Source organism: Mytilus californianus, unplaced genomic scaffold (assembly GCF_021869535.1).
Source record: "Mytilus californianus isolate M0D057914Y unplaced genomic scaffold, xbMytCali1.0.p SCAF_4, whole genome shotgun sequence".
Classification (NCBI taxonomy): domain Eukaryota; kingdom Metazoa; phylum Mollusca; class Bivalvia; order Mytilida; family Mytilidae; genus Mytilus; species Mytilus californianus.
The window spans coordinates 120318073-120344018 of NW_026262690.1; the positions used below are offsets into that span (position 1 = coordinate 120318073).

Consider the following 25946-nt stretch of genomic DNA (forward strand, 5'->3'; position numbering starts at 1 on the left):
TAAGTTCATAAGAACTTTCCAGCAATCGAAAGCAAAACAAAGATAAACACTAAGGGTGGCATTTTCGAACGTCGATTGACTGTTGCTTGCTTTTCTTGAAGTCCAATAACAGTTATTTCAAGCATATTCAGGCCGTGAAGATCCGTTTCAAAAGACGATCAGTGATTTTCTAAATTTGTTGGACTTTGACTTTATTATCTCGCTTATAATGTAATAATTTTATTTGCAAATTACACCTATACGGGTCCAGCAAAAAACACAAATTATAACTCAATATTAACTTTGTTTATTATAATTATACTGGCATGCTTTCTTCTTGTCGTTTATATAATACAATGTTTCGTCTGTTTCAGTCACAAATCATATATGTTTTTCGATAGAAGATTGTTTGGAGTCTTATCATAATTTTTTATTTTTATTATCTAAGGCAAAAGTTCAAACTGTGATCGCACTGTTTAATATATAATATAATTGTGCGGCTTATAGGTTTTCTTCAGCATTTTCAGACAAGGCAGATTTACTCAGTTCATAAGTGACAACTACACAAAGAGCGTGTGAAAATAAATTGGTAATTGATCTGCATCTGTCTCTACAAAATAAAATGTATCAATATATATAGTATTAGTATTAATTAGATATATGAAGATATTAAACATATATTTCGAAAAGAAAATTACAATTTTATACACCGAGGACATGAGCATTTTACTTTAACATTCAATAACATGTGAACTTATTTCATCATAAATAAACTCATTATAGATACCAGGATTGAAATTTTGTTTTTGCGCCAGACGTGCGTTTTGTCTACAAAAGAGTCATCAGTGACGCTCGAAATAAAAAAAGTTAAAAAGGCCAAATAAAGTACGAAGTTGAAGAGTACTGAGGACCAAAAATAAACGTTACTTAAATATATAGTCAAATTTCCAACCGCTAATTTCTTCTCATTTATTTTGACCATAATAGGATCGTTTCAAATAATTAATAATATCATTACTTTGCTACTGAGTTAAAAACCTATCTATCGGAAATTTACTACACAGAAAGTTTTGTATGTTCGGCTACATATATGAAATGACTGTGCATAAACAAGACTTAAGTTAAAAAATTTGTCTGTATCACGATTGTGAAGTTTGTTTTGTTTCCGTTTTATTTTGTGTCAATATAGTCCTGAATATACCAATTTTGAAATTAAAATCAAATTGCATTACGAGCGAATGATAATATACCAATCAGAACCAAATATTGACGTCCCCATTATATAACATCATTTTGGAAGTGGTCAATTTAAAAAAAAAAACTAGGTTCTTTAGGATGATTTCCTTCTGAAGTTGGTTTATCTATAGCTATCTCAAAATTGTATTTATTCTGTAATAATGAATAAAGAACAACACTAGGACGGTTAGGTCCTCACACAAATACTTAATCCTGTCACATTTATATGTGCCTGTCCAATGTCAGGAGCCTGTAACCCATTGGCTGTCTTCAGTTGCTGTCTGTCATACTTTTTTTCCGTTTTAGCATAAATCAGACGGTTAGTTTCACTATTTAATAGTTTCACATAATGTCATGCCGGAGTCTTTTATAATCTACTATACGGCATTCATTGTTGAAGACGGTATGGCGACTTGTAGTCATCTATACCCTTTCCATTTGTCAGTGCTAGATAGTATTCTCAATTGCAATCATATCGCATATCTCTATTTTCATATAAGTATGATATACTTTTTTTTGTACTTACAATATCCAATCAAATGCATATAACAAGGAAGCAGCCTCCGGTGGTATATCTAATGCTGTTAGTATAATTATTATATTGACTAGACTGGCACCAGTTACAGGTGGGTTAGCTAATGCTGATATCGTTGATAAAATACTTTAAATAAAGAAATTTTCAAACATAAAGATCCATTCATTTGATTTCATCAAATTCTCAAATATTTTTACTTTATCACAATATTTCAATAATGAAATTTTCTTCAGATACAGTAATCATGGTTATAACAATTCATTGATAGTTTTTAACAATACCGGTATTGCAACAAAATATGTTCTCTTCCTGATTAATATTCGTCTCATTTCAGTCAGTGGGGAACACAAATTAATTCAATTGCAAAATTCAGTTCGATCACTGATACCCGATATTATTGGATTATTACTAATGGCAGTTGATGGTTAGTCATATACATATATTAAGGGCAAATAGCGATCTAATGTCAAACACTATTTATAAGCTCTGTCAAAAGGTGGTAAAAATACACTCAAAAAGAGAATATAACTGGATGGGTGTCGGTGCTGAGTATTTTTTTTTATAACTTAATATAAAACTTACCATACTAGGACAAGTCTTGTAAATGTTAGTTCCAATCCGACCAATTGAACAACAAACAAACATGATATGGTGATATAAAGACATGTGCCACTCCTACCTATTGAGGTTGACAAAGGTACGACACATCTGGTTATTCTTTTGTCTAGCTTGTTAATCTCTTCCAAACTGTATAGTGTTTCTGGCATGGCAATGGCTCTTCAGAAAGAGAAAAATACATCACCTTTTTCATCTGTTTTCTTGTTGTTGATAGACAGTTTAAACTTTAACATGATATAACACCACCAGATTTTGGTGGGGTTCGTGTTGCTCAGTCTTTAGTTTTTAATGTTGTGTTTTGTGTATTACTGTTTGTCTGTTTGTCTGTTTTTCTTTTTTAGCCATGGCGTTATCAGTCTATTTTCTACTTGTGAGTTTGAATGTCCCTATGGTATCTTTCGCCTCTCTTTTAATGTAGCAGTCATCTTAAATAATTTACAAGATCTTTGATAAATGATTGAATTATTGTTGTGTTTCAATGAAAAGTTTTGCACGCACATTCAGTACAATAACAATGTATTGAAATAAGGATCGACCTGGTTGAAGGTGGAAATTTGAAATTCCACTACAAGGATAGTATGGAGAGGGACAGACATTCACCTACAAACATTCTAAAATGTTCCAACACCCTTTGTTATTCCAATTCCTTACATCAGATTCATATTTCCTATACCCTATACCACCCTGAAGTAGCTACGCATTTATATGTCTCACACATCTGAACGGACGACATCTCAGCATGTTTTTAGATAATCACATTTGTAGGTTTCTGTACTCGGGGACGCCACATGAACAAGTAGCAAATCATTTGTATTTTTTAAACATTTTTCTGTATTTTAGTAAAGATTAAATGCACAATGCTTTCTTGTAATCAAATAATTCGGATTCCGTATTCAACGTTGTAAAACAAGTTTAGTTCTGAAAATGCTTAGTATATTGTTTAATCAATCTGTAGGCCAATCTGAGTTCATTTCTTTTTTTTTAGGTTTAAAAGATTGCACTAGTTGACTAAATATGTAATTTTTTTAATGAATCTTCAAGTCATCGAGGCCTATTTACAGTCTCTAAAAGCATTTAAAATAAAGCTACTTATACTTACGTACTACTTGTTGCGAAAGTTATCAAAGCTGGTTGAACCAGTGTGAGGAGAAAACGAAATGGATTTGTTCTGTATATGAAAAAATATACCAGTGGGACAACTGCAAACGACCATAAGGTAAATCCTAGCAAGACTGTAGATATGAACATGCCAAGATGCACGAACTCATCACTAGTATCCACCGAGCTTGCTATTGTCTTTGCAAGAAGACTAGCTACTCCTACAGGCGTAAACCTAAAAAAATAAAAATGTTAACTAACTTTACATTGCATGCATTTTGATACCATCTTCGTCCATATTTGGAGATAATGTAAACACTGAATTTTGAGCATTATCATACAATCAATTATCCTACTTTACATGAACAGTCCTCATAAAACTATTTGAACATATTACAGTTAAAGCGCCAAATGCTAAGTCTTAAAGTGGTTTTTATTCTTATCTTGCATAATTATTTTTATAAATCTTTGATTTAACACAAGTCGTGTCATACTCTTTACTAAAAAAAACACAATATAGAATATGTATATTTACTCTATCCCTTTCGTTAAACAATGAAGTTGGTACAATGACTATCATAAGTCTTGCTAACTTGGAATCGCATTTCTAACAATCTGCATACACATGAATTATTATTTTACTTTCAAACCAAGTACAAAGGCTTTAAACATCCAGATATAATATGAACGAGAGGCAAAAAATACCAAGGGGATATTCAAAGCCATAAGTCGAAAACAAACTGACAATGACATAGCAGAAAAACAACGAAAAACCATCAAAACACAAACAACAGTATACAAAACACAACATTGAAAATCAAAGTATGGTTTATTCCTCCATAAGATAAGATATTTGTATCTACATTGACAAAACTATTTTGTGAAACAAAACAGGACCAATTCTATCACCCATAGTATGTGGTTTCACAATAACTTTGAAAACCAGATTTGATTGCTCATAATATTCATGTTTATTATTTAGAAAGAGGTTTCGTGGAGCATTTGACGACATAGCGACAGAACGTTGTTTGTAAGGACACGTATGTTAGTTAGGTATCTAATGATGTAAAGTTTTTCATCTTTGGTTGAAATTCCAAAGGAACACTGGATCGACCTATGATTATACAGGATTTCCTCCTTTGTATAAGTGTCGAATAGGTATCTATCCCTTTCGTTATACAATGTTGTTGGTACTATGACTATGATTAGTCTAGCCAACTTAGAATCTTTCTGCAAAAACTCCGAACAGTTCTTAATCAACCATGTATACAATAGGTCAAAACAGTAGCAAATAATTTCCTTCCTTGACGTTTACATTCATAATCTATGTAAAATAATAAAGAAAAGGTTATATTACCAAATAAGCCATCTTAACATCTGCAGAATGACACATGTAGCTGATGTAAAGAAGTCGTAGAAGGCTTTTCCGTGTTCCTTTGTTGCGCTGGTTGCCATTCCAAATAAACTGCTCGCGATTATCAATCCTATATTCATATTTACTTTTTTAGTTTCAACGGATACATACTTATTTTGTTTAAAGTAAATGGGCCTGTTCCACTTAAATTCATAGTGGTTAACAAAGAGTAAAATGAAAAATGATTTACATATCAAGACATGAATTACTTTGAAGTTGTTTTTGTTTTTAAGATAATTTGAGAATTCAATTATGCGCGTTGACCTTGAAATATTTCTCCACTGTTTTTTCGTCATCTGCAGTAGCAAAATGATGTTCCCTCCTGGTTTGATTTCCATTGCCCATATTCACTAGTAATGTTCTATTTATCATTCAGTTTAGCGATTGAATATGTATAAACAGGATAAACCAATAATACTTATATTCATTTATAATGTTAATAAAACGGTCCCAAGACAGGAACCTTGTCAGATTTCTTTTTTTTTGGAATTTGCTGTTTACGAAAATATATTGGAAAGTTGACTATAACACCGGCTGAGTGGAGTTTTTACAAGGTAACAACCCTTAGAACGATACATATATATGTCACCCTTCCCGGACACATACCAGTCTTTGCTCTAGCTTACTCCTAATGCTACATGATAAGCTGAAAATCAGCAAATACACGATTTCATAATTTTTTTTATTTGATCGTCCCGGTAAAAAGTAAAATAACAAAAATACCGAACTCCGAGGAAAATTCTAAACGGAAAGTCCCTAAGCAAATGTTGCTCATGTTATTACAAACCCGGTAAATAGTCTAATTCGGTAGGTTACATTCGTGAAAAGGGAACGGGATTGTAGTTACGACATAAGGAACATATCCGATATCATCTGTGAAACGGATATTCCATAACGGTCAACCAACTCGTGATGGGGTCCGTAAAATTTACGAAGGAATGATTTCAACTTCACCATTTGGAACTCTTGGTTTAATAGCTTCCTTGTGAGCAGCAACCCTTTATCAAGGAAATAATGATAGGAAATACAAGCCCGGGAATATCGTATCAATTGGGCGATATATACTCCGTATGCAGGCGCTGCTGGAATGTTGCAACCGCTAGGTGTCGATTATTATACTACTATGATATTTCAAGTGAGTCTTTTTTGTTTTTGTTTTGTTTTTGTTTTTTTTTTTGGATCGGCACCGACGAAGGTCAATTGTGCGTATATTTTTATCATTTTATTTATTACAATTCTATTTCATTATGTTATATTATGTGTTTTCAGTTGAAATGTCCTTGTTTGTATTATTTCGTCATTTCTCATATTTATGCACTATATATGTATATACGTTAATATTTGGTAAAAAGTAGAATAACAAAAAAGACCGAACCCGGATTTGTATTCTCCCAATCCATTTATGACTTTTGAACACCGGTATACTACTGATGCCTTTATTTATAAAACACATCAAACGAATGGATAACAACTGTCATATTCCTGACTTGGTACAGTCATTTTCTTATGTAGAAAATGATGGATTAAACATGGTTTTCTAGCTAAATAAACCACTTACTTGTATGACAGTCGCATGAAATTCCATTATATTGACAACAATGTGTGAACAAAACAAACAGACATAATAGGTAAAAATGTCAAAAATAAAGGTACAGCAGTCAAGAAAGACAAGAATACAAAATTTTTACCATAGTACCATAACACAATGACGGACTGTATAAGAACCGAGCCACGTCAAATGGGTATTACCAAAATTAGACTTAACAGTAAAAGTAATAATTTACAAAGACAAATAAAAGAAGACTTTAAAACGTAATCAAGATGTAAATAACATTCTGTATGAGTTATTCCGTTTATGATATACGCAATAGAAATTATATTTTAAAGTATTAAAAAGATTAAAATCTATATATACAAACCAATTATATTTGTACCATCAGCAGACCCTATTAGTTTTTCTTTTTCTTTTGTAATTTTTATAATACTTGATTCGTTTTTGACAAGACTAAGATTTCTTTCAGCTATCCTGTATTTTGTATGTGCCTTCGAAATTCAAGAAGAAGAAAAAGTTAGGATAGAGAGGACAGTTCCAAACAAATAAATTTTTATAGAATTTTATACCGATGTTTAAAATGTTTAGTGATGTTTAAAAGTACGATTATAGAAATCAACCAATCAAATATTGTATGATGAATTATATAAAGATAAGAAACATCAACAATTTTAATGGAATCACACATAGGTCAATAATTGAGCATTGGACTGGTTATCCTTTTTTTGTGGGTTTGAGTTTGTGGTATGTTTTGTAAACTGTTGTTGATTTTTTGTTCATGTGTATTTACTAAATACACATGAAGAAAAAACGTATTATTCATACCATTACTAGTATATTTGCCTTCGGATTGATATGATCCGTTCATCCTATTTCGACTCTTCAAAATTCAAGAGTCTATCCTAAATTGAGATAAATTATATGGCCTTCGAAATACCGTTTCGATTCCTAACATCACTGAAGAAACATTAATTGTCGAAATCCGGATATGGTGTACTAATTTTTGCACCTTTTGTTTGCGGTATACCATCTTTTCCGCAAGTTTATTGTTTTCTGTTTGATATTAAATTAATATTTAAGATCCATTTTGTTACATCTGGTGATCATTTTATTTGGCAATCGCCAATGGCAGTCAGCAGGGTTTAAGAACATCAGTTGTTCGACCCGCTAGTCAAATGCGTTTTGTTAAAATATACTTTGTCACTTTTTTTTGTCTTTTGGAAAATGTTGTTTGTGCTGTATTTAGACCCCTTTACCAAGAAATTTGTTTTGCATGCACACGTATAAAAATTGCGGTTTTTATCCAACGCAATCATAGGTTTGAACGTTGTTTTCAATTTAGACTTGTTTATATTTTTTCGTTTGCAGTGGCGGATCCAGAGGGGGGCGTAGAGGGCGTACGCCCCCCCTTTGCTTGAACTTTTTTTTTTTTTTTTTTTTTTAAAATGATGAATCAGACTAGACTTCGTGAACTTTGCCATTTCCCGGTCGTGTATTTAATTTTTATGCAACAATTCTTTACTTATAAAGATATTTTTCGCTCGTATTTACTGTAATATATTATTGATTATGTCAGTCTACGGTGGAGTTGATCAGTACGTTTGAAACGTCACTCAGTCATTTTGAAATTCAAATTACAGTAACACATTGCTTAGCTAGGCGGAGGATGATAAGCATCACGCCTTCAAAGCGACAAAGGATTGAGCAAGAACGTATTGACTTCTATTTCATATTTCCACTCAACAGAAAGTAATACTCTATTACATTCTCATGAAAAAAATGTTCCACGGCAATATTATTTACCTACGAAAATATGTTTAACCCCACACGCCCCAGCCAATTAATAACATTGCTGAATAATGATCCCCAGTCAGTAAGCTCTAGATATATTTAAAGTCTAAGGTAAGGACCATTTGATTTGATAGGGCAGTCAGATTTTTTAGAGAAAAAATTCTGACCCTGATTTTTGCCTTACTAAACAAAAATTCTGGCCATATCTGTAATGAAAACAATTATCGTGTCCCTTTTTTTGCTACAAGAAAAGAAAATCCAACAGAATTATTCAGCATTAAATGAGCATGTTGAATAAAAAACGGGCGTATTTTTTTTTTTTGGGGGGGGGGGGGGGGGGGGGTTGCATGTAAATCCTATATTTAACCGGAATGTCTGTTTCGCGGAACTGATATACTGAATACTTTTTTCAAGGCCCAACTGCAACCTGCCTGCTGGGTGTGGCCTTTATGTCTCCATTTGTCGACCGTCATTCACAACTTCGTTGTCATTTGATTCAAGTTCAGACTCATTCGTAGCCGTTGGTTGATTTGGAACCCCTCACTTCCCTAGTTGAGTGAAACATTTCACCCAAACATTTGGATAAAAATTGCTTGTTTGTCTTTGTTCGTGTCGGTCGTATTATAAACTAATGTCTTCATTGAATAGCCGTATATCATGTTTACAACAAGTAATCTTGAGGTTATGCTAACTAACCATACAACAAACGAGAATTTTCCATGTCCATTTTTTACTGACAAATCCCACATCAAATATATTAGTACATAGCTTTAGATCCATTCAATCATTTTATAATAGACAACTAATGGGGAGAATGCGGCATCAAAAATGTCCAACCCAAGCTTACACTTTAACTATAAAATATATATACCCTACGTTAGGAACCGTCACTAAGAATGTGCATTTTACACTTATTTTATGTTTTGTAGCCCAAAAAAGGTCCAAAAAAAATTTTCGCCATGCTCCGCTCGACGAATTTTACATACTACGCCCCCCCTTTCCAAAATCCTGGATCCGCCCCTGGTTTGGGCTTGTATTATATTTGCCTTCGGGTTTATATGATCCATTCATCCTATTTCGACTCTTCAAAATTCAAGAGTCTATCCTAAATTGAGTTAAATTATATGGCCTTCAAAATACCGTTTCGATTCCTAACATCACTGAAGAGACATTAATTGTCGAAATCCGGATATGGTGTTCTAATTTTTGCACCTTTTGTTTGCGGTATACCATCTTTTCCGCAAGTTTATTGTTTTCTGTTTGATATTAAATTAATATTTAAGATCCATTTTGTTACATCTGGTGATCATTTTATTTGGCAATCGCCAATGGCAGTCAGCAAGGTTTAAGAACATCCGTTGTTCGACCTGCCAGTCAAATGTGTTTTGTTAAAATATACTTTGTCACTTTTTTGGTCTTTTGGAAAATGTTGTTTGTGCTGTATTTATACCCCTTTACCAAGAAATTAGTTTTGCATGCACACGTATAAAAATTGCGGTTTTTATCCAACGCTATCTTCATAAAAAATACGATAAAAAAAAACTTCTAACTTATACGTAAAAACAAAAGTATTACCTTTGTTTCGCCATTCATAATGATGTAGAGAACTTGGCTGTATTGTCAACTCAACTTTATCCTATTTTGACGATAACCCGTTTTAAGTGTACATTTTGAAATAAATACAAAAGACTATTTTTACAGTGCTTATTGTATTGAAAAAATAGTCGTTATCTGCTTTATTTGGACAAAGCATATACCCAATATTTACTTTGGTCAATACAAATGCTTATACATCTTTGGCTTTTAATTTTGGGGGATTTATCGTTCCTTGTGAAGTTTAAACCAGAAAAGCGCTTCTGATGCACCATATTTATAGGGTAATTTTTTCATTTTAATCCACAAATACGTTGCATACGAACGAAAGTAGGTAACAATCATAATTTATTTTCCATTTCCCCAATGATGAATTTTCATCGAAATCAAAATAAACAAAGTATGTCACAAAGGGACTTGAAAGTTGACTTTAATTCGTTTTAAATATAGTTAGCCGGTTACATATATCAGGAATGTGTCTATATCAATCTGATTAAAATTCTGATGTAGTTTAACTCGCGTGTTCGTCAATATAAGGATAACAAAATCAGAGATCTATATTTTAATTAGATTGGTGTCTATATGTTCCAACTGTACACATAATAATCCTTCAAATATGAAAATAATATCAAAAACAATACATTTATTAATTTCTCACCTGTTCAAATGTCGAAACAATTAGATTATCAGGAAACACATTTCTGAATAAGATAAAAAGAAAAGAAAGATAATATATTATACTAAATATAAAAAAGTTAATAAATCAAAGTGCTGTGGAAAGTTTGCAACGGTAGATATTATTTCCAATAGGTTGTAGATGTGTATTATTTCAAATATGTATCCAATTCGGTGTTTTTTACTTGAATATTGCCTCATCATCACTTTTTTTCATATGTTTATCATATAAAATTTTGATATTTTCTATTGCAACCTCAAACTGTATATTTAAAATAATCCAGTACTCACAAGGCTCTGTTAAATTCTTTATGTGCCCATCCCATGTCAAGGGCCTGTGATTTTAGTACTTTTTATTGATTCAGGTCCGTCATATTTGTTTTTAGTAAATTGCATTGTTATTAATTAAGCCGTTACTTTTCTTGTTTGAATTGTTTCACATTTTTCATATCAGTACCTTTTATAGCTTACTAAATGGTAAAAGTTTTTCTCATTGTTGAAGACCTAATTGCATGAATTTATGTGCGGTATGCGGAATGAATTTGAAAGATTGCGCATTAATTTTATAATGGGGATTTTGTATAAGTTGTATAACTATTGCCGTTAACCGGTTTGGAGGTCAGTATAAAAGGTAATTGCACGGGTTTTTTTAGTTATCGAGGACTGGGTAGTGACCACACAATCGCACGTCATATATATAGGTAGAAGTTTGGTTTTTTTTGTATACAAAATATTTGTATTTAAGTTTTATATAGAACAGTATTTAAATGTGTTGTATTTATTTTGTAGATTATTTTGTTGCAGAACATGATATTGTCCAAGATTCTGTCAGGCAGTGTATCTTGTGTTTTTGATGGACTTTATTATTTTAGTTTGATGGACTTAACCAGATCAGATACATATTGTATTAGGAAAATAACATTTGAGGTGGTCACTGCGCCATTCAGTATCCAAACTTGTGTTTGTTCTATTGTATTTAGAAAGTAAAGGCTAATGTTGAAGTGTACATAATTGCATGTGCTCAATTATGTACACATATGTTCAAAATAGATGGAGCATTTTAGCACATAAATACTTTATGTTTGGTTAAACAACGTGCATTAAAACATAATTATATATCTTCCTCCTTTGAACTCTGGTTGATAGCTGTTTCATTCACAATAAATGCTACATCTCCTATTTTAAGTGACAGCAAACTTAAACCAATACAACTGTAGTGAATGTGAATTTATATGAAAGGCTTTAATCAACAATGACAATATGTAGACAGGAATAAAAAGTTAATATACACTAGATTCTTATAGGTACTTATAATCCTGTGATATATTTTAGTTGCTGCTGTGAAATCTAGCATTGAGGCAATGATATTTTGAGATTTTTGGTTTCAGCCATTCATTTTTTATAATCATTGCCTCGGTGTTGAATTGACACATTGTTAATGATAGGTCAATTTGAAAGAATCATACTGACCCAGGAACAAAGCGTGAGGTTTGCATACTGTAAATTCTGAAATTGAATGTCAAGGTCAGTATGATGCTTCTGCGTACAAAGTTTCGTCAATTAAAGGGCTACAGTACATAACTTATGCACCAAACACAAGCCAGACACTGTTAAACTACCATAGGGGTCAAATGAGAAAGGTCAGAATTATCTGACTTTGGTAAATGACACAACCCAAGTCCATAATGCAACAGTTGAACTGCATTCCATGTTAGGTTAACCAAAATTCCAGGTACAAAAGATATGAGCCAGCCACAAATTGCACAAGGTTTTACTATCATAGGTATCAAAGGACAAAGTCAAGGTCAGAGTGATCTGACTTTGTGATATGACACGTCCAAAGACCAAGATACAACTGCCTACTGAGCTTGATAACCGAAAATTTAAAGCACAAACTTTATGAAACGAGTACAAATTGGACCAAGTCAACTATCATAATGGTCAAATATAAATGTCAAGGTCAGAGTGGACTGTCTTTAGTATCTTTTACAGTACACAAGTTGTAAACAGGGCACAAATTAGACTATCAATAATCTAGATATTTTCATAACATATATTTCATATAATTCATTATAAGGAAAAACAATTCACAGTAAAACTGGTTTTGAGTCATTTGTTCTAAATGGCTTTTAATTGTCAACACATTATGTCTACAGCTATCATGGTGTTTCTAAGATCGAATTCTGAGACTCCCAAGTTCTCAATTAGGTAGCAAATAACTTAAGCTATCACATTTTTTTGAATTCTTTGTTCAACTGTTTCTAAGTCTAGTTTACTTTTCTATGCCGTAAGTTCATTCAGTCTAATAACTTCATACACTTTGTTAATTGTGTTTTTAAGTATTATTGTAATAGAGCTACCAGATATTGTTTTGTTTCCTTCTTTCAAAAGTATTATATAATCAACAAACAAATTGAAATTTCACTGATAATTTTTGTAATTGCATTTATTCAGTTTCAAATATATATGAGGGTCAGGATGGGGGGAGGGGGGGGGGGGGTCCCTCAATTCAGTATTCTTTAATGTTTCAAGCAACTTTTCTCTATTCTTTATAAATTTTGCTTATTATTCTCTATTCTTTATATTTTAGTCCTTTATTCTGCACAATTTGCACATTATTCTTTATTCTATAAACCCTATCTAGACCCTCATATATTAAACAAGCACCAACAAGTGAAAAATATAACAGCTCAATGAAAATATTTTGGGAAATAATACTGCCAATCGAATGAAAATGGGGAATTTGTCAAAAAGACAACAACCCGACCAACCGACCAAAGAGCAGAAAACAGCCCAAGGCCACCATTGGGTCTTCAACACAGCAAGAAAATCCCGCACCCGCAGGCGGGCTTCAGCTTTTTACATACAGCTAAATTGCATGTATGTTGATGTTGATATTCAATGCACTTTACTTATAGAACTAAATGCCATGGTGATAGACATGTTTTTAGCCTCAATTTCTGGAAACTCGATGTTTATCGGTATTACGTCTGAATGTTGAGGCCTCTGATAATAATGACACTAGACGATCTTAAGAGTTCATTGAATACACATGCATCTGTTCACCATGCAAACTGAGAAAACAATAGAAAATAGAGATCCAAAAATTTAATTATGAGAGGGAGTGGTTGTAAATTTGAAGTAGAATTAAAACTGAGCAGGGACAAGTTTAAATATGACTCTTATAATCATAAAATCGATTAAATATTTCATTACAATCCTCCAGCTAGAAATAACTAGAAGCTAACAAGGATCCTGTGTCGCTCACCTTTTTTTTGTTTACAATTGATGCATAAAATAATGAAACCATTATACTTTTGCTTTAGTTTCAGAGTTATAAGCCAAAAACTGCATTTTACCCCTATGTTCTATTTTTAGCCATGTCGGCCATGTTGGTTGGTAGGCGGAGTCATCGGACATATTTTTAAAACTAAATACCCTAATGATGATTATGGCCAAGTTCGGTTGAATTTGTCTCAGTAGTTTCAGGAAAAGATTTTTGTAAAAGATTACAAAAATTTACGAAAAATTGTTAAAAATTGACTTTAAAGGGCAATAACTCCTTAAGGGGTCAATTGACAATTTTAGTCTTGTTGACGTATTTGTAGATCTTACTTTGCTGAACAGTATTGCTGTTTACAGTTTATCTTTATCTATAATAATATTCAAGATAATAACCAAAAACTGCAAAATTTCCTTAAAATTACTAATTCAGAGGCAGCAACCAACAACAGGTTGTCTGATTCGTCTGAAAATTTCAGGGCAGATAGATCTCAACCTGATATACATTTTTACTTATATCAGATTTGCTCTAAATGCTTAGATATAAGCCAAAACCTGCATTTTACCCCTATGTTCTATTTTTAGCCATGGCGGCCATGTTGGTAAGAAAGCGGGGTCATCGAACACATTTTTTTTAAACTAAATACCCCAATGATGATTGTGGCCAAGTATGGTTAAATTTGTCGAAGTAGTTTCATAGGAGAAGATTTTTGTAAAAGATTACAAAAATTTACGAAAAATTGGTAAAAATTTACTATAAAGGGAAATAACTTCTTAAGGTGTCAATTGAAAATTTTGGTCATGTTGACTTATTTGTAGATCTTACTCTGCTGAACATTATTGCTGTTTACAGTTTATCTCTATCTATAATAATATTCAAGATAATAACCAAAATCTGCAAAATGTCCTTAAAATTACAAATTCAGGGGCAGCAACCCAACAACGGGTTGTCTGATTCATCTGAAAATTTCAGGGCAGATATATCTCTGATGAACATTTTTACCGCATGTCAGAGTTACTCTAAATGCTTTAGTTTCAGAGATATAAGCCAAAAACTGCATTTTACCCAATGTTCTATTTTTAGCCATGGCGGCCATGTTGGTTGGCAAGCGGGGTCGTCGGACACATTTTTTAAACTAGATACCCCAATAATGATTGTGGACAAGTTTGGTTAAATTTGGTTCAGTAGTTTCAGAGGAGAAGATTTTTGTAAAAGTTAACGACGACGGACTACGACGGACGACGGACGCCAAGTGATGAGAAAAGCTCACTTGGCCTTTTAGGCCAGGTGAGCTAAAAAAAGGAGCAAAGCACCTTTTTTGAAAGGGATCATGGTTCTTTCCTTGTTGCATATGTTTTTGTGTGTACCTTTTTGCACCTAGTACTTTTATCTAATGGTACCAGATTCAATTGATATAAAAAAAATGTTTGTATTAAAACTTATAAAATAGAATGTATAAAATTTTCATGAATTAAAAGTAAAGATAAAAGACTCACCTCGAAATAAATATATGGCCCTCTAAATTTTCTATAAATTAAACGTGGAAACTGCGGTCTCGTTTAGATTTTTTCTTCCGCGCACGGCAGATCCGCGAAGTAGTGTTTGTGATACCCATTTTCAAATGAATTTGAATTCATTTGAATTGTAGGTCAACATTCAGTCCATTTTTATTCAAGCTGTAAGCTTATCAAAACAGTAGTTACCCAAAATTTCAAAAGCATCTTCCTATAATTAGTATTCAAACATTAGTACTACATTATCTAGGAGCTGAATTTCCGATAGTAAGTCAGTCTGGCTTCTTACCGGTTTGAGGCCAATGTCATAGGAAAGTATATTGCTATAGCAGGCTAAATCAAACTTTCCAAAAATAAATGAAAAAATACGAAAAAGTGACACTACAAAATTCTGGACTTAAAGCTAATTTACCTTAAAAGATCAGCAAATATATCCTGTGTTTCTGTACTTTTATCGTAAACAGATGTAAATTCCTTTGATATATGGACACTTACCCCTGTAATACATAATGCAATTCATTCATTTATTCACATGTGGAGCAGGATCTGCTTACCCTGAGATCACCCACAGTTTTTGGTAGGGTTCGTGATGATTAGTCTTTATTTTTTCTATGTTGTGTTTTGTGTACTGTTGTTTGTATATTTGTCTTTTTCTTTTTTTGCCATGGCGTTGTCAGTTTATTTTTGATTTGTGAGTTTGAATGTCACTCTGGTATCTTTCGCCCCTCTTTTAAGTTAATCTTCTACTACTATTTCTATGTGTTTGTTCTCTATTCTATCCCTATCTAGCCTGTCTACTTTTATTACAACTACTACCATACTACAATACTACTATTATTGTTATTACTACTACTGATCTACTATATCCACTAGACTTCAGTCTGAAATATTTTTGCCAGAGAAAGACCAGAATCAATAGTCTCATATTTTTAATATTAAAATTCCATATGGACTGATCATATTTAAATCGTATGAAAACCAGTTTCACAAACGGTCAACTACAATGACAAACAAATGCAAAATGAAAATGAACGGACAGAGTTGTGAAAAGTATACTTATTTTAGTGCCTGGAGGCATTCATCGTACAAAACTTTTCTTTCATATGCACAAATCTTGTCCTTATACCCCTTATTTTATATCCCCAATGTACTGATGAAAAGACGATGAAAATGCAATTGATTATTATTATAATTTATATTTTTACCTGGTTCTATTATTACACAAAGGATACAACCTATAATACTTGGTAGAAAATTAGACATCATTGTATGTACCAAACAGACTACACTAATTTTACTATTTGCTTTCAAGTCCAGGGATGCTGTTGCTAAAAAAAAGTAATAACCAATTGTTATTCTAATCCTTTCTTGTTAGTTCGATAATCCTTATACTATTATTGTAATTGCTACGGGCTGCGGAAGTAGATCTTATCTGTAAAGGTGCGAAAAACTTTACAGCATATACGCCCAAATTAATTGTATTACAGTACAGGTGCATAGCATCAAGAGCTTCAACCTTAGATTTTGGAAGTGTTACAGTCTCATTAGCTTCAATAATAAATATGATATTAAAAAATGTGTTCAGTATCAAGGATAAAACTAGTTCCACTATACGCATCAGTTAAACAATCAAATTCCTCAGATATATTATACCACGCAGAGACTGAGAGTCGTTTAAAAATATCTGAAGTAAACCCGGAATCTGTCTAAACCTAACCATGTGTACGTACACAAGATCACAAGACAGGTTTCTGGTTTACTCAGACATGAGGGTCTGGTTTAGACAGATTTCTAGTTTACTCAGGGTTTGGTTTAGATCAGTTTTTGGTTTACTCATGGTTTTGTTTAGACAGATTTCTAGTTTACGCAGGGTTTGGTTTAAACAAATTTCTAGTTTAATCGGGGTTTAATTTTGACAGATTTGCTCAGGATTCGGGTTTGAAAGGTTTCGAGTTTACTAAGGATTCAGTAAAGATAGGCGTCCGGTTTTACCCAGGGTTAGGTTTTGAGAGCTAGGTTTCTTGTATACTCAGAGCTCGATTAAGTTAGATTTTTTTTTTGCCCAGGATTCGGTTTATACAAGGTTCGATTAAGACAGGTTTTTGTTTGCCTAGTATTCGGTTTATACACGGTCTGGCTTACACAGGTTTTTTGTTTGCTTAGCATTCGGTTTATACACGGTTCGGTTTAGAAAGGTTTCTTCGTTTACACAGGGTTTGCCTGTGACAAACATCGCGATTTCGGTTTTGAAATGTTCCTCCCCATAGCAGCAATTTGCAACTGTCATACAAGTGAGAGGTTTATCAAGCTATTGAACCAGGTGTAATCCACCATTTCCTACATAAGAGAATGCCTGTACCAAGTCAGGAATATGACACTTGTCATCCATTCGTTTAGTGTGTTTCAGCTTTTGACTTTGCCATTTGATTAGGGACTTTCCGTTTTGGATTTTCCTCGGAGCTCGGTATTTTTATTACTTCACTTTTTTCATTCACGAATGGAGTACACATTTCACAACTCATACGATATCAAAAAGCTTCCTTAAACTTTGTAAAACGTCGTCGGACATAAGAGGTTTTTAAAGTGTTGTTTTCATTTTGTTTATATTTTACTGAATTTGTACTTTATCGAGAATGTGTATACTATATACGGTGTGTACTATCAACTACAATTTTTTTTAGCTGCTTCTTTGTCAGTATACTATCAATTGAAAACACTTTTTCGTCAGCGTATTTGTTAAATTTATTATCAACATCAACGTTTTTGTTGGCGTCTTTGTTAGATTTATTTGAAAGTTTGTTTGATTTGTTTAGTCATTTGTGTTGTATGTATGTTATGTATGTTTACACAGTTTTGGCTTCTCGGTCCCAATCATTGTCTCATTTACATATTATGCCTGTTTGGTTTGCCTACCCAATGTTGTCAATATGACGGAATTATAAGCAACTGTCATACAAGTAAGAGGTTTAGCTAGCTAGGTTAACCCACCCTTTCCTTCGGAAAATGCTTGTACCAAGTCAGGAATATGATGGTTGTTTTTTTCAATTGTTACGTTGGTTTTGTCAGTTTTATTACTTTCCCCTTTCGAAATTACTTTGGAGTTCGGTATTTTTTTTTATACATTTTGTTGTACATGTTCATATTTTATTCAGGGTACGGTTTAGGATGCAATCAACATTTTTTCTATGACGTCATATTTTCATCTTTTAAAAAAATACTTGCTTCAGGGTACGTTAGCCTGCTTCGGAAAGAGATACTGTAGCAACAGATAAGTTTTCAATTTTCACAACTAAAAACAGGATGTTTACAGTGTTGTCTCCTTTAAAAAGATGTATATTTAATCTAATTTTTAAAGTTATTTTGATCAATCAACCTGTTTGTTTTTTTTTTGAAAACCAACTAACAGTGAACTAATATTACCATCAAATACAAAAACATGGTACTTTTTCACCAATTATGTAAATAAAAAGAAATTTATTTCCATGGCTATTTTGGGTAGGGGATTAACCCCTAGGTTTTTTTTAAAGGAAACTATTTAAAGCACCTTTAGACACATTTCTAGTTGACTCTGGATTCGGTTCAAACAGGGATTTTGTTTACTTGGGGTTTGATTAAGACATATTTCTAGTTTACTCAGCTTTATTTGTAAACAGGCTTTTCGTTTACTCAGGGTTTGAATTAAACAGGTTCCTACAGGTTAACCATGGTTCAGTTTAGACATGTTAATGATTTACTGAGAGTTTAGTTTAAACTGGTATCATTTGACATGTACTAGCATTAGGTCAATGAAAAACACTGTAAATACAAGTGTTTATAAATAGAACACTGGTTGAACACTTTTTGAAAATGAAATGTTGTTCCAAATGTTTGCAATAGTGTTCACTATTTAAATGTGTGGTGATCAAATTTTAAATGCCTTTGTTTTTCATTTTTCAACACTAAATGTTAGAGTTCTAAACACTTTTAAAGTGTAAAACGTTTAAATATGTCCGAATGTGACACTTTTTAAACACATAGTACATGAACATACACAAAGTGTTATGATTAAGAGCACCTGATGTAAACTTTCAGAACCGTTCTGTTTCCAAGCGTACATAATTGTTTCTTAATACTAAACTTTACACTTTCACTTCTAAATTTTATTTTGTGGTGGGATTTCCTGGCCTAAATTTTATTTACACGAGCCGTTTGCCTGACCGGACATGTGCTACAACAAAAACGACATCGTACTTTTCATCATTGAAATCTCGGTAACCGTAGCCAATTATGCCGTCAAATTTTGATAAAATATATGAAAAATCAAAGGCTAGGCGTCCGTAAACTTTTCCAAGAGAATGAATAATTTAATTTGAAGGGCATACGATACAGTTTTGATCGCGCAGATTTTTTGACGATGATTTGCATGCAAAATATTTTTCACCTACTAGTCAATTCAAATATATATGGAATAAAATACACACCAATGTGCTACTTTTAGAGATAAATGGGGTCGAACTTTTAGAAATGTATTAAAAATTTCGCAGTGATTTTTTGTCGATGCTTTGCATGCAAGATATTTTTCACCTACTAGCCAATTTAAATATATATATTTTAAAAAATACACCTTGATATGCTACTTTTAGAGATAAATGATGTCGAACTTTAAGACATGTATTAATAATTTCTATTTTTTAAAAAGTACTCTCCTTTTGACAGGCATACCTATTTTTTTTTCAAAAGATTAACACATGAGGATTTTTGTAAAAGCAGTTGGAATATCTTCTTGACATAAGTTTGCTCTAAATAAATCATCGGTGATATGGTTCAACCCACCATTTTTTCTTAAAATGTCAAGTACTAAGTCGGGAATATGGCAGTTTTTATCAAATTATCCGTTTCTATATGTATGTTGGCGTTTGTTTTTGTTGCAGTTTAGAATTTCTATTGCTCCGTTGTTTTCCTCTTATAGTTGATGTACCTTTGTTCAAAAGTCATAAATCGATTAAGAGAAAACAAATCCGGAACACATCAACTATAAGAGGAAAACAATTATTTGTACCAGTTTTTATGAACTGTTGCCTTTATTTGTTCATAAAAACTGGTACAAATAATCTTCATACATAACCAAGCCAAACGTCATATTGAAAAATAAGGGTCCACGTACTTGTTTTCAGGCTAATGGCTAAAATATGTGGAACAATGCATCTTTTCCCGATATACCACAGTTTGAGGTAGCACTCCACGGTAATAAAATAAAATAAAAATTGAACCACAAAATGTTAAATCATCTTCTATACCGGGCTTTCTAATAAAGCCAACAGTGTATGTCTTATATGTGCATTCTGTATGTATGTGCCTGTCCCAAGTCAGGAGCCTGTAATTCATTGGTTGTCGTTTTGTTACTGTGTAACATATTTGTTTTTCGTTCATTTTTTTTTTTTGTACATAAATTAGGCTGTTAGTTTTCTCGTTTGAATTGTTTTACATTTGTCATTTCGGGGCATTTTATAGCTGACTATGCGTTATGGGCTTTGTTCAGTGTTGAAGGCCGTACGGTAACCTATAGTTGTTAATTTCTGTGTCATTTGGTCTCTTGTGAAGAGTTGTCTCATTAACAATCATACCACAATCATACCACATCTTTTATATATATATATTATACAGTGTAAACACAAGTGCTACAAAAAAAAACTTGCCACATTAGATATATATGAAATAAATTTGATCTTTCTCTGGTGATTCCTTAAAGATAACAGGTGGGGTTCGTGTTGCTTGTATAGTCTTTAGTAGTCTTTAGTTTCTATTAAAATTGTATTTTGTGTACTATTGTTTGTCTGTTTGTCTTTTTCTTTTTTAGTCATGTCGTTGTCAGTTTATTTAGTTTATGTCAGAAATTCGAGTTTGAATGTTCCTCCAGTATCTTTTCGCCTCTCTTTGTATGTCGATTTGGCCAATTGCAAAGGAAGATAGAACAGTCGGATAAACAATTATTTTCATATATAGAACAGAATCAAGGCACGGGTGTTAATATCGTCGGAATTTGTGTGTTGATATTTTGAAGACAAACGTGTTAGTAACTTGTCTAAGCCTGAACATTTATTGAACATGTCGTATTAAAATATTGAACATCGGTGTACAATTTTTTAACGCAACCGGACGCGTCATGAGTCCTATAACTTAACAGTGAATGTGTCATCAATATGCTATCTGTAAAAGGAAATAATAGTTTAGATAAATTTCAAAATAGGTTATTTGTTTGTCAAATGTAATGAACAGATCGAGTGTCAGAATGTTCACCTCATTTTCTGAGTAACCGTTTTCTGTTTTGAGGACTGGACAGGTGCCTGTCTGTCATCCTTAAGGTGGTACCAAACACCTCGACTAAAATTAATTTGGCTCGTTTAATTTTCATAAAATTTTGACAAAATATTTACTTTGACCCTTTGACAAAAATATAAAAAATTCAAAAAAACTTGAACCACACACTTTATCGGAAAAATTTCATTGGATATATAGCAGTTTGACAAACACTAATTTTGATCATTGAGAAGTTTAATATTTCCTTAACAATAGACGTGATTAAAACGTTCAGGTGATTTTTACAGAGTTATCTCCCTGTAGTGTTATGTACCACCTTAAGTCAGATTGTTGTGTTGTCAGTCTTTCTATGACAACGCTTTTGATTGCCTCCTTGTAATTTTTTTTTTAAACAGATGAACACATGGATTGTATGTACCTGTTATTATGGAGGAAACCATCAAAGGAACAATCATCATTTTCAGCATACGAATGTACATTTCTCCAAGTATTCCTGAATTGAAGAATTTTTTATACTAAAAGTATCCTAAAAAGTATTATTTATTTGTTAAGATGATACAAATATCGTATATACAATCATATCCTGATTAGATGTTTAGGCAGTATAAAAGCTTTACTTAATAACGAATATAAGGAATAAATGCTTAACTTCAAATTGTTACAAAAATGTATGTTAGCAACCTTTTTAGTTTCTGGATACTCTTATTACCTGTTAATCATCTGACGATTATCTTCTAAGCTCAGGATTATTTATTGGAGAAGACGTGGTTCTTTGAAAACAAAGAAATCAGTTATATTAAAAAAAAAACAAATTATTGGTGACAGAGGAGTGACACTTAAATAATCAATACAGTAGCAACACTGAAAAACAAACCACACTTTAGACTTGGATGTACCGTAAGAAAACTTTTTATATACATAAATAATTATTAAACCCGAACAAATGATAAATTAAGTAATTGCACTATTACATGCAAGTACATGCAGTGGGTGTTTTGATCACTTTTAAATATTAGTATACGCTTCTGGGCCAAATGATTCATATTTGTCTTTGACAATGAATCTTTTATCTATATAATACTGTATGTTTACACAAAAACCAAATCAGCAAAACCAACAACGGGTAATTTATGGTTCAGATGGTCTGACTAGGTGGAGGCACACAATGTGGTTTGGTTAAAACAGTTTGCATGCGCAACCCCTCCTTTTGTGTCTTAATAGACAACATGTCGTAAAAACACATTTTTTATAAAAATCATGTGTATAAACTTAAGGATACGTACAATCTTAATAGCTTAAGCACGCAGCATTATAACTGACTGATAGTTTGAACGTCAAATAAAAATAAGACACAATTGTTTAGTTAAAAATATAATTCCACTCAGAATAAATTTAAATCTTTTCAGTGGTTCACATTAATTATCTATTTATGTTTAAGTGCACTTTCTCAAATTATTTGTTACTACTGGTTCCCTCAAATGTAAAGTTAATTGAGAAGGTATGTAAATGTGAAAATGGCAAGTATTTGTGAAATCAAATTTTTACCCTGCATCCAATTACATTCCATACAGTATTTCTTGAATTATTAAAATCTTTAATTAATCATTATGTAACGGATATTCCTGGATAAAGTAACGGATATTCCTGGTCTAACTATTATTTTTTGTTAAACGTACATGTATGTACTAAGTGATTAATTTTCTAAATCACTCAGGTGTAGACAATCACATGTATCTTTTAGTACGACCTTCAAGAATAAGTCAATTGTTATTTCTAGTCATTCTAAGACAACTTTTAAGTGGCTCTATGTTCCAGGAAATTATTTTATGAAAAAGGAATTAAAATCAACAAGCATTCTGAGAGTATTGCATGGCAATACATAGTCCCCTACCGGTTAAAAATTAATTGTACTTGAACAAAATGCTAACTTGATCTATAACTTGTCATGGTGTAAACTATGTAACAAATATCAAGTCAAAATCTTCAAGTATGACAAAAAAAGTGTGGAAAACTGATTATTTAAGTGAATTTTCCAAGTCCAAGGACAATAAATCTGCACAAAATCATCAGACCGAAACAAAAAACAAAATTCGATCTTGGTCTGTAACTTGTCATGTTAAAACTATATACCAATTATCAAATCAATATCTTCAAGCACAAAGAAAAAAAGTGTGGAAAACTGATTTGCCGGACTGATGGATGGACAGACAGACAGACAGACAGACAGATGGACGGACGGAGTGCAAACCTAAAGTCCCCTTCGACTTCGTCGGTAGGGGACTGAAAAATTTAGTCCTCAAGAACTTTCTTTATAATTATTTTGTTCTATGTGGAACATAATATTATGCGAAATAAATATACAGTTACACCTAAACACATGTAAAAAGTAAAATTACAAAATTACTGAACTCCGAGGAAAATTCAATCGGAAAGTCCCTAATCACATGGCAAAATCAAATGACAAAACACATCAAACGAATGGACAACAACTGTCATATTCCTGACTTGGTACAGGCATTTTCAAATGTAGAAAATGGTGGCTTGAACCTGGTTTTATAGCGCTAAATCTCTCACTTGTACGACAGTCTCATAAAATTCCGTATAATATATGGTTAAGAACAACACTTATAAATAAGTTAATTTACGTTTTCTTTTCCGACTTAATTGTTCATAGAATGTGTCTAACAATTAGTATCTTTTTCTTTGCTCATTTGTTAAAAATTAATTCAACGTAATCAGAAAAGACATATATGTATATATATTTACCTATCCACAGAAGAGTATCTTTCGTTAATGTCAACTTCCTTAAAGAAAATCCCACAGATAAACCTACAGCTCCACCAAGTAATGTAAGAATTACTAATAAATTCGTATTCAAGCATTGCTTACAACTTTGTGCCATCTTAGACAATGAAAATCCTAACAAATCTTACGAGGATGTTCATGATTCGAAACGTTGTAACCAATCAGATTATAATAACTTTATAAGGGTTGGTTTGATACGGTGGGTTGTGTCTTATTGGTGTATGACGAGTAGCCTCTATATGAAGAATTAATCTCCTATGTGAAGGCATGGAAAACGTAAGATGGTGGTAAAAACAAAAATCTTTTCCCGGTTTTACAGAATAATGTATGAATAACAAAAAACTTCCTTTTTGTGTATGTGTCTGTGTGTGTGTTATCTAGCCATAAGCATATAAGTAAAATGCATAACAGCTATATATGCTATTTACAGGCAAATATTCTTAATGGGTTAGTTACACATAAACATATCTGTACTATATAGATAGTTTTCTGAGTTCAAAACATTTATTAACATAAATTGCATTAATGTTCAAACCTCTAGGTTTTCTTGATTAAAAAACAATCAAACTTGACACTTGTGTTTAACATTTCAAAATTATCATAGTTTTTACAACTTATCATAATTTTATCATATAACTCTTTTCTGAAGAGATCATAAAGGGGACATTGACATATAAAATGTTTTTCGTATGTTTTATTGCATGATGGACTACTGCGTGTTTACAATTTACCGAGAACATGAGTTTTCTACTGTCATTCAATACAGATTGCCGGAAACACAATTCATCTTACTTTTCTTCTTTTGTGTTTACATTTACAGACCATGATACAAAGTATTTGTTCTATGCTCAGATTTACGAATATATATGGCAAGCTGTTTTACTATTTATTCGAATTTCAAGATATCTCATATAATATATAAGATATCTGATATAATATCCTATTCAATATATAAGATATCTTATATTATTTAATTTTCATAACATATCTTATTTATCATACAGGTATCTTATATATAATATAATTACCTCATATAGTTTATCAGATATCTTATATACTTCATAAGATATCTTCTAAAGTTTATATGATATCTTATAAAGTATATGAGATATCTTATAAATATTTTTTATATAAGATATCTTATATAGTTTATAAGATATCTCATATAGTTTATAAGATATCACATATAATTTATGATATATCTTATAAAGAAAATTATATAAGATATCCTATAACTTCAATGAGATATCTTATAAACTATATAAGATATCTTATGAACTAAATGAGATATCTTATAAATTATATAAGATATCTTATAAACTCTTATATAATCTGTTTTATAAGATATCTTATATATTATATAAGATATCTTATATAGTATATAAGATATCTTATATAGTATATAAGATATCTTATATAGTATATAAGATATCTTATAAATTTTATAAATATTTTTAAAATAAAATATTTCATAAAGTTTATAAGAAATCTTACATAGTTTATAAGATATCTCTTATAATTTATAAGATATCTCTTATAGTTAATAAGATATCTTA

General features: G+C 31.9%; 1 protein-coding gene across 1 annotated transcript; it reads right to left on the reverse strand.

Moving 5' to 3' along the window:
• Positions 1–443: 443 nt before the first annotated feature.
• On the reverse strand, positions 444–24487 carry LOC127737210 (excitatory amino acid transporter 4-like). The gene is made up of 11 exons (XM_052247743.1): positions 24352–24487; positions 22004–22078; positions 16494–16616; positions 15701–15785; positions 10475–10517; positions 6630–6639; positions 4824–4950; positions 3468–3701; positions 2333–2527; positions 1742–1876; positions 444–589 (listed from the first exon to the last, which is right to left on the reverse strand). The coding sequence occupies exons 1-11, from the start codon at positions 24485–24487 to the stop codon at positions 481–483; spliced, it is 1272 nt and encodes a 423-aa protein (XP_052103703.1). The 3' UTR covers positions 444–480.
• Positions 24488–25946: the final 1459 nt, after the last annotated feature.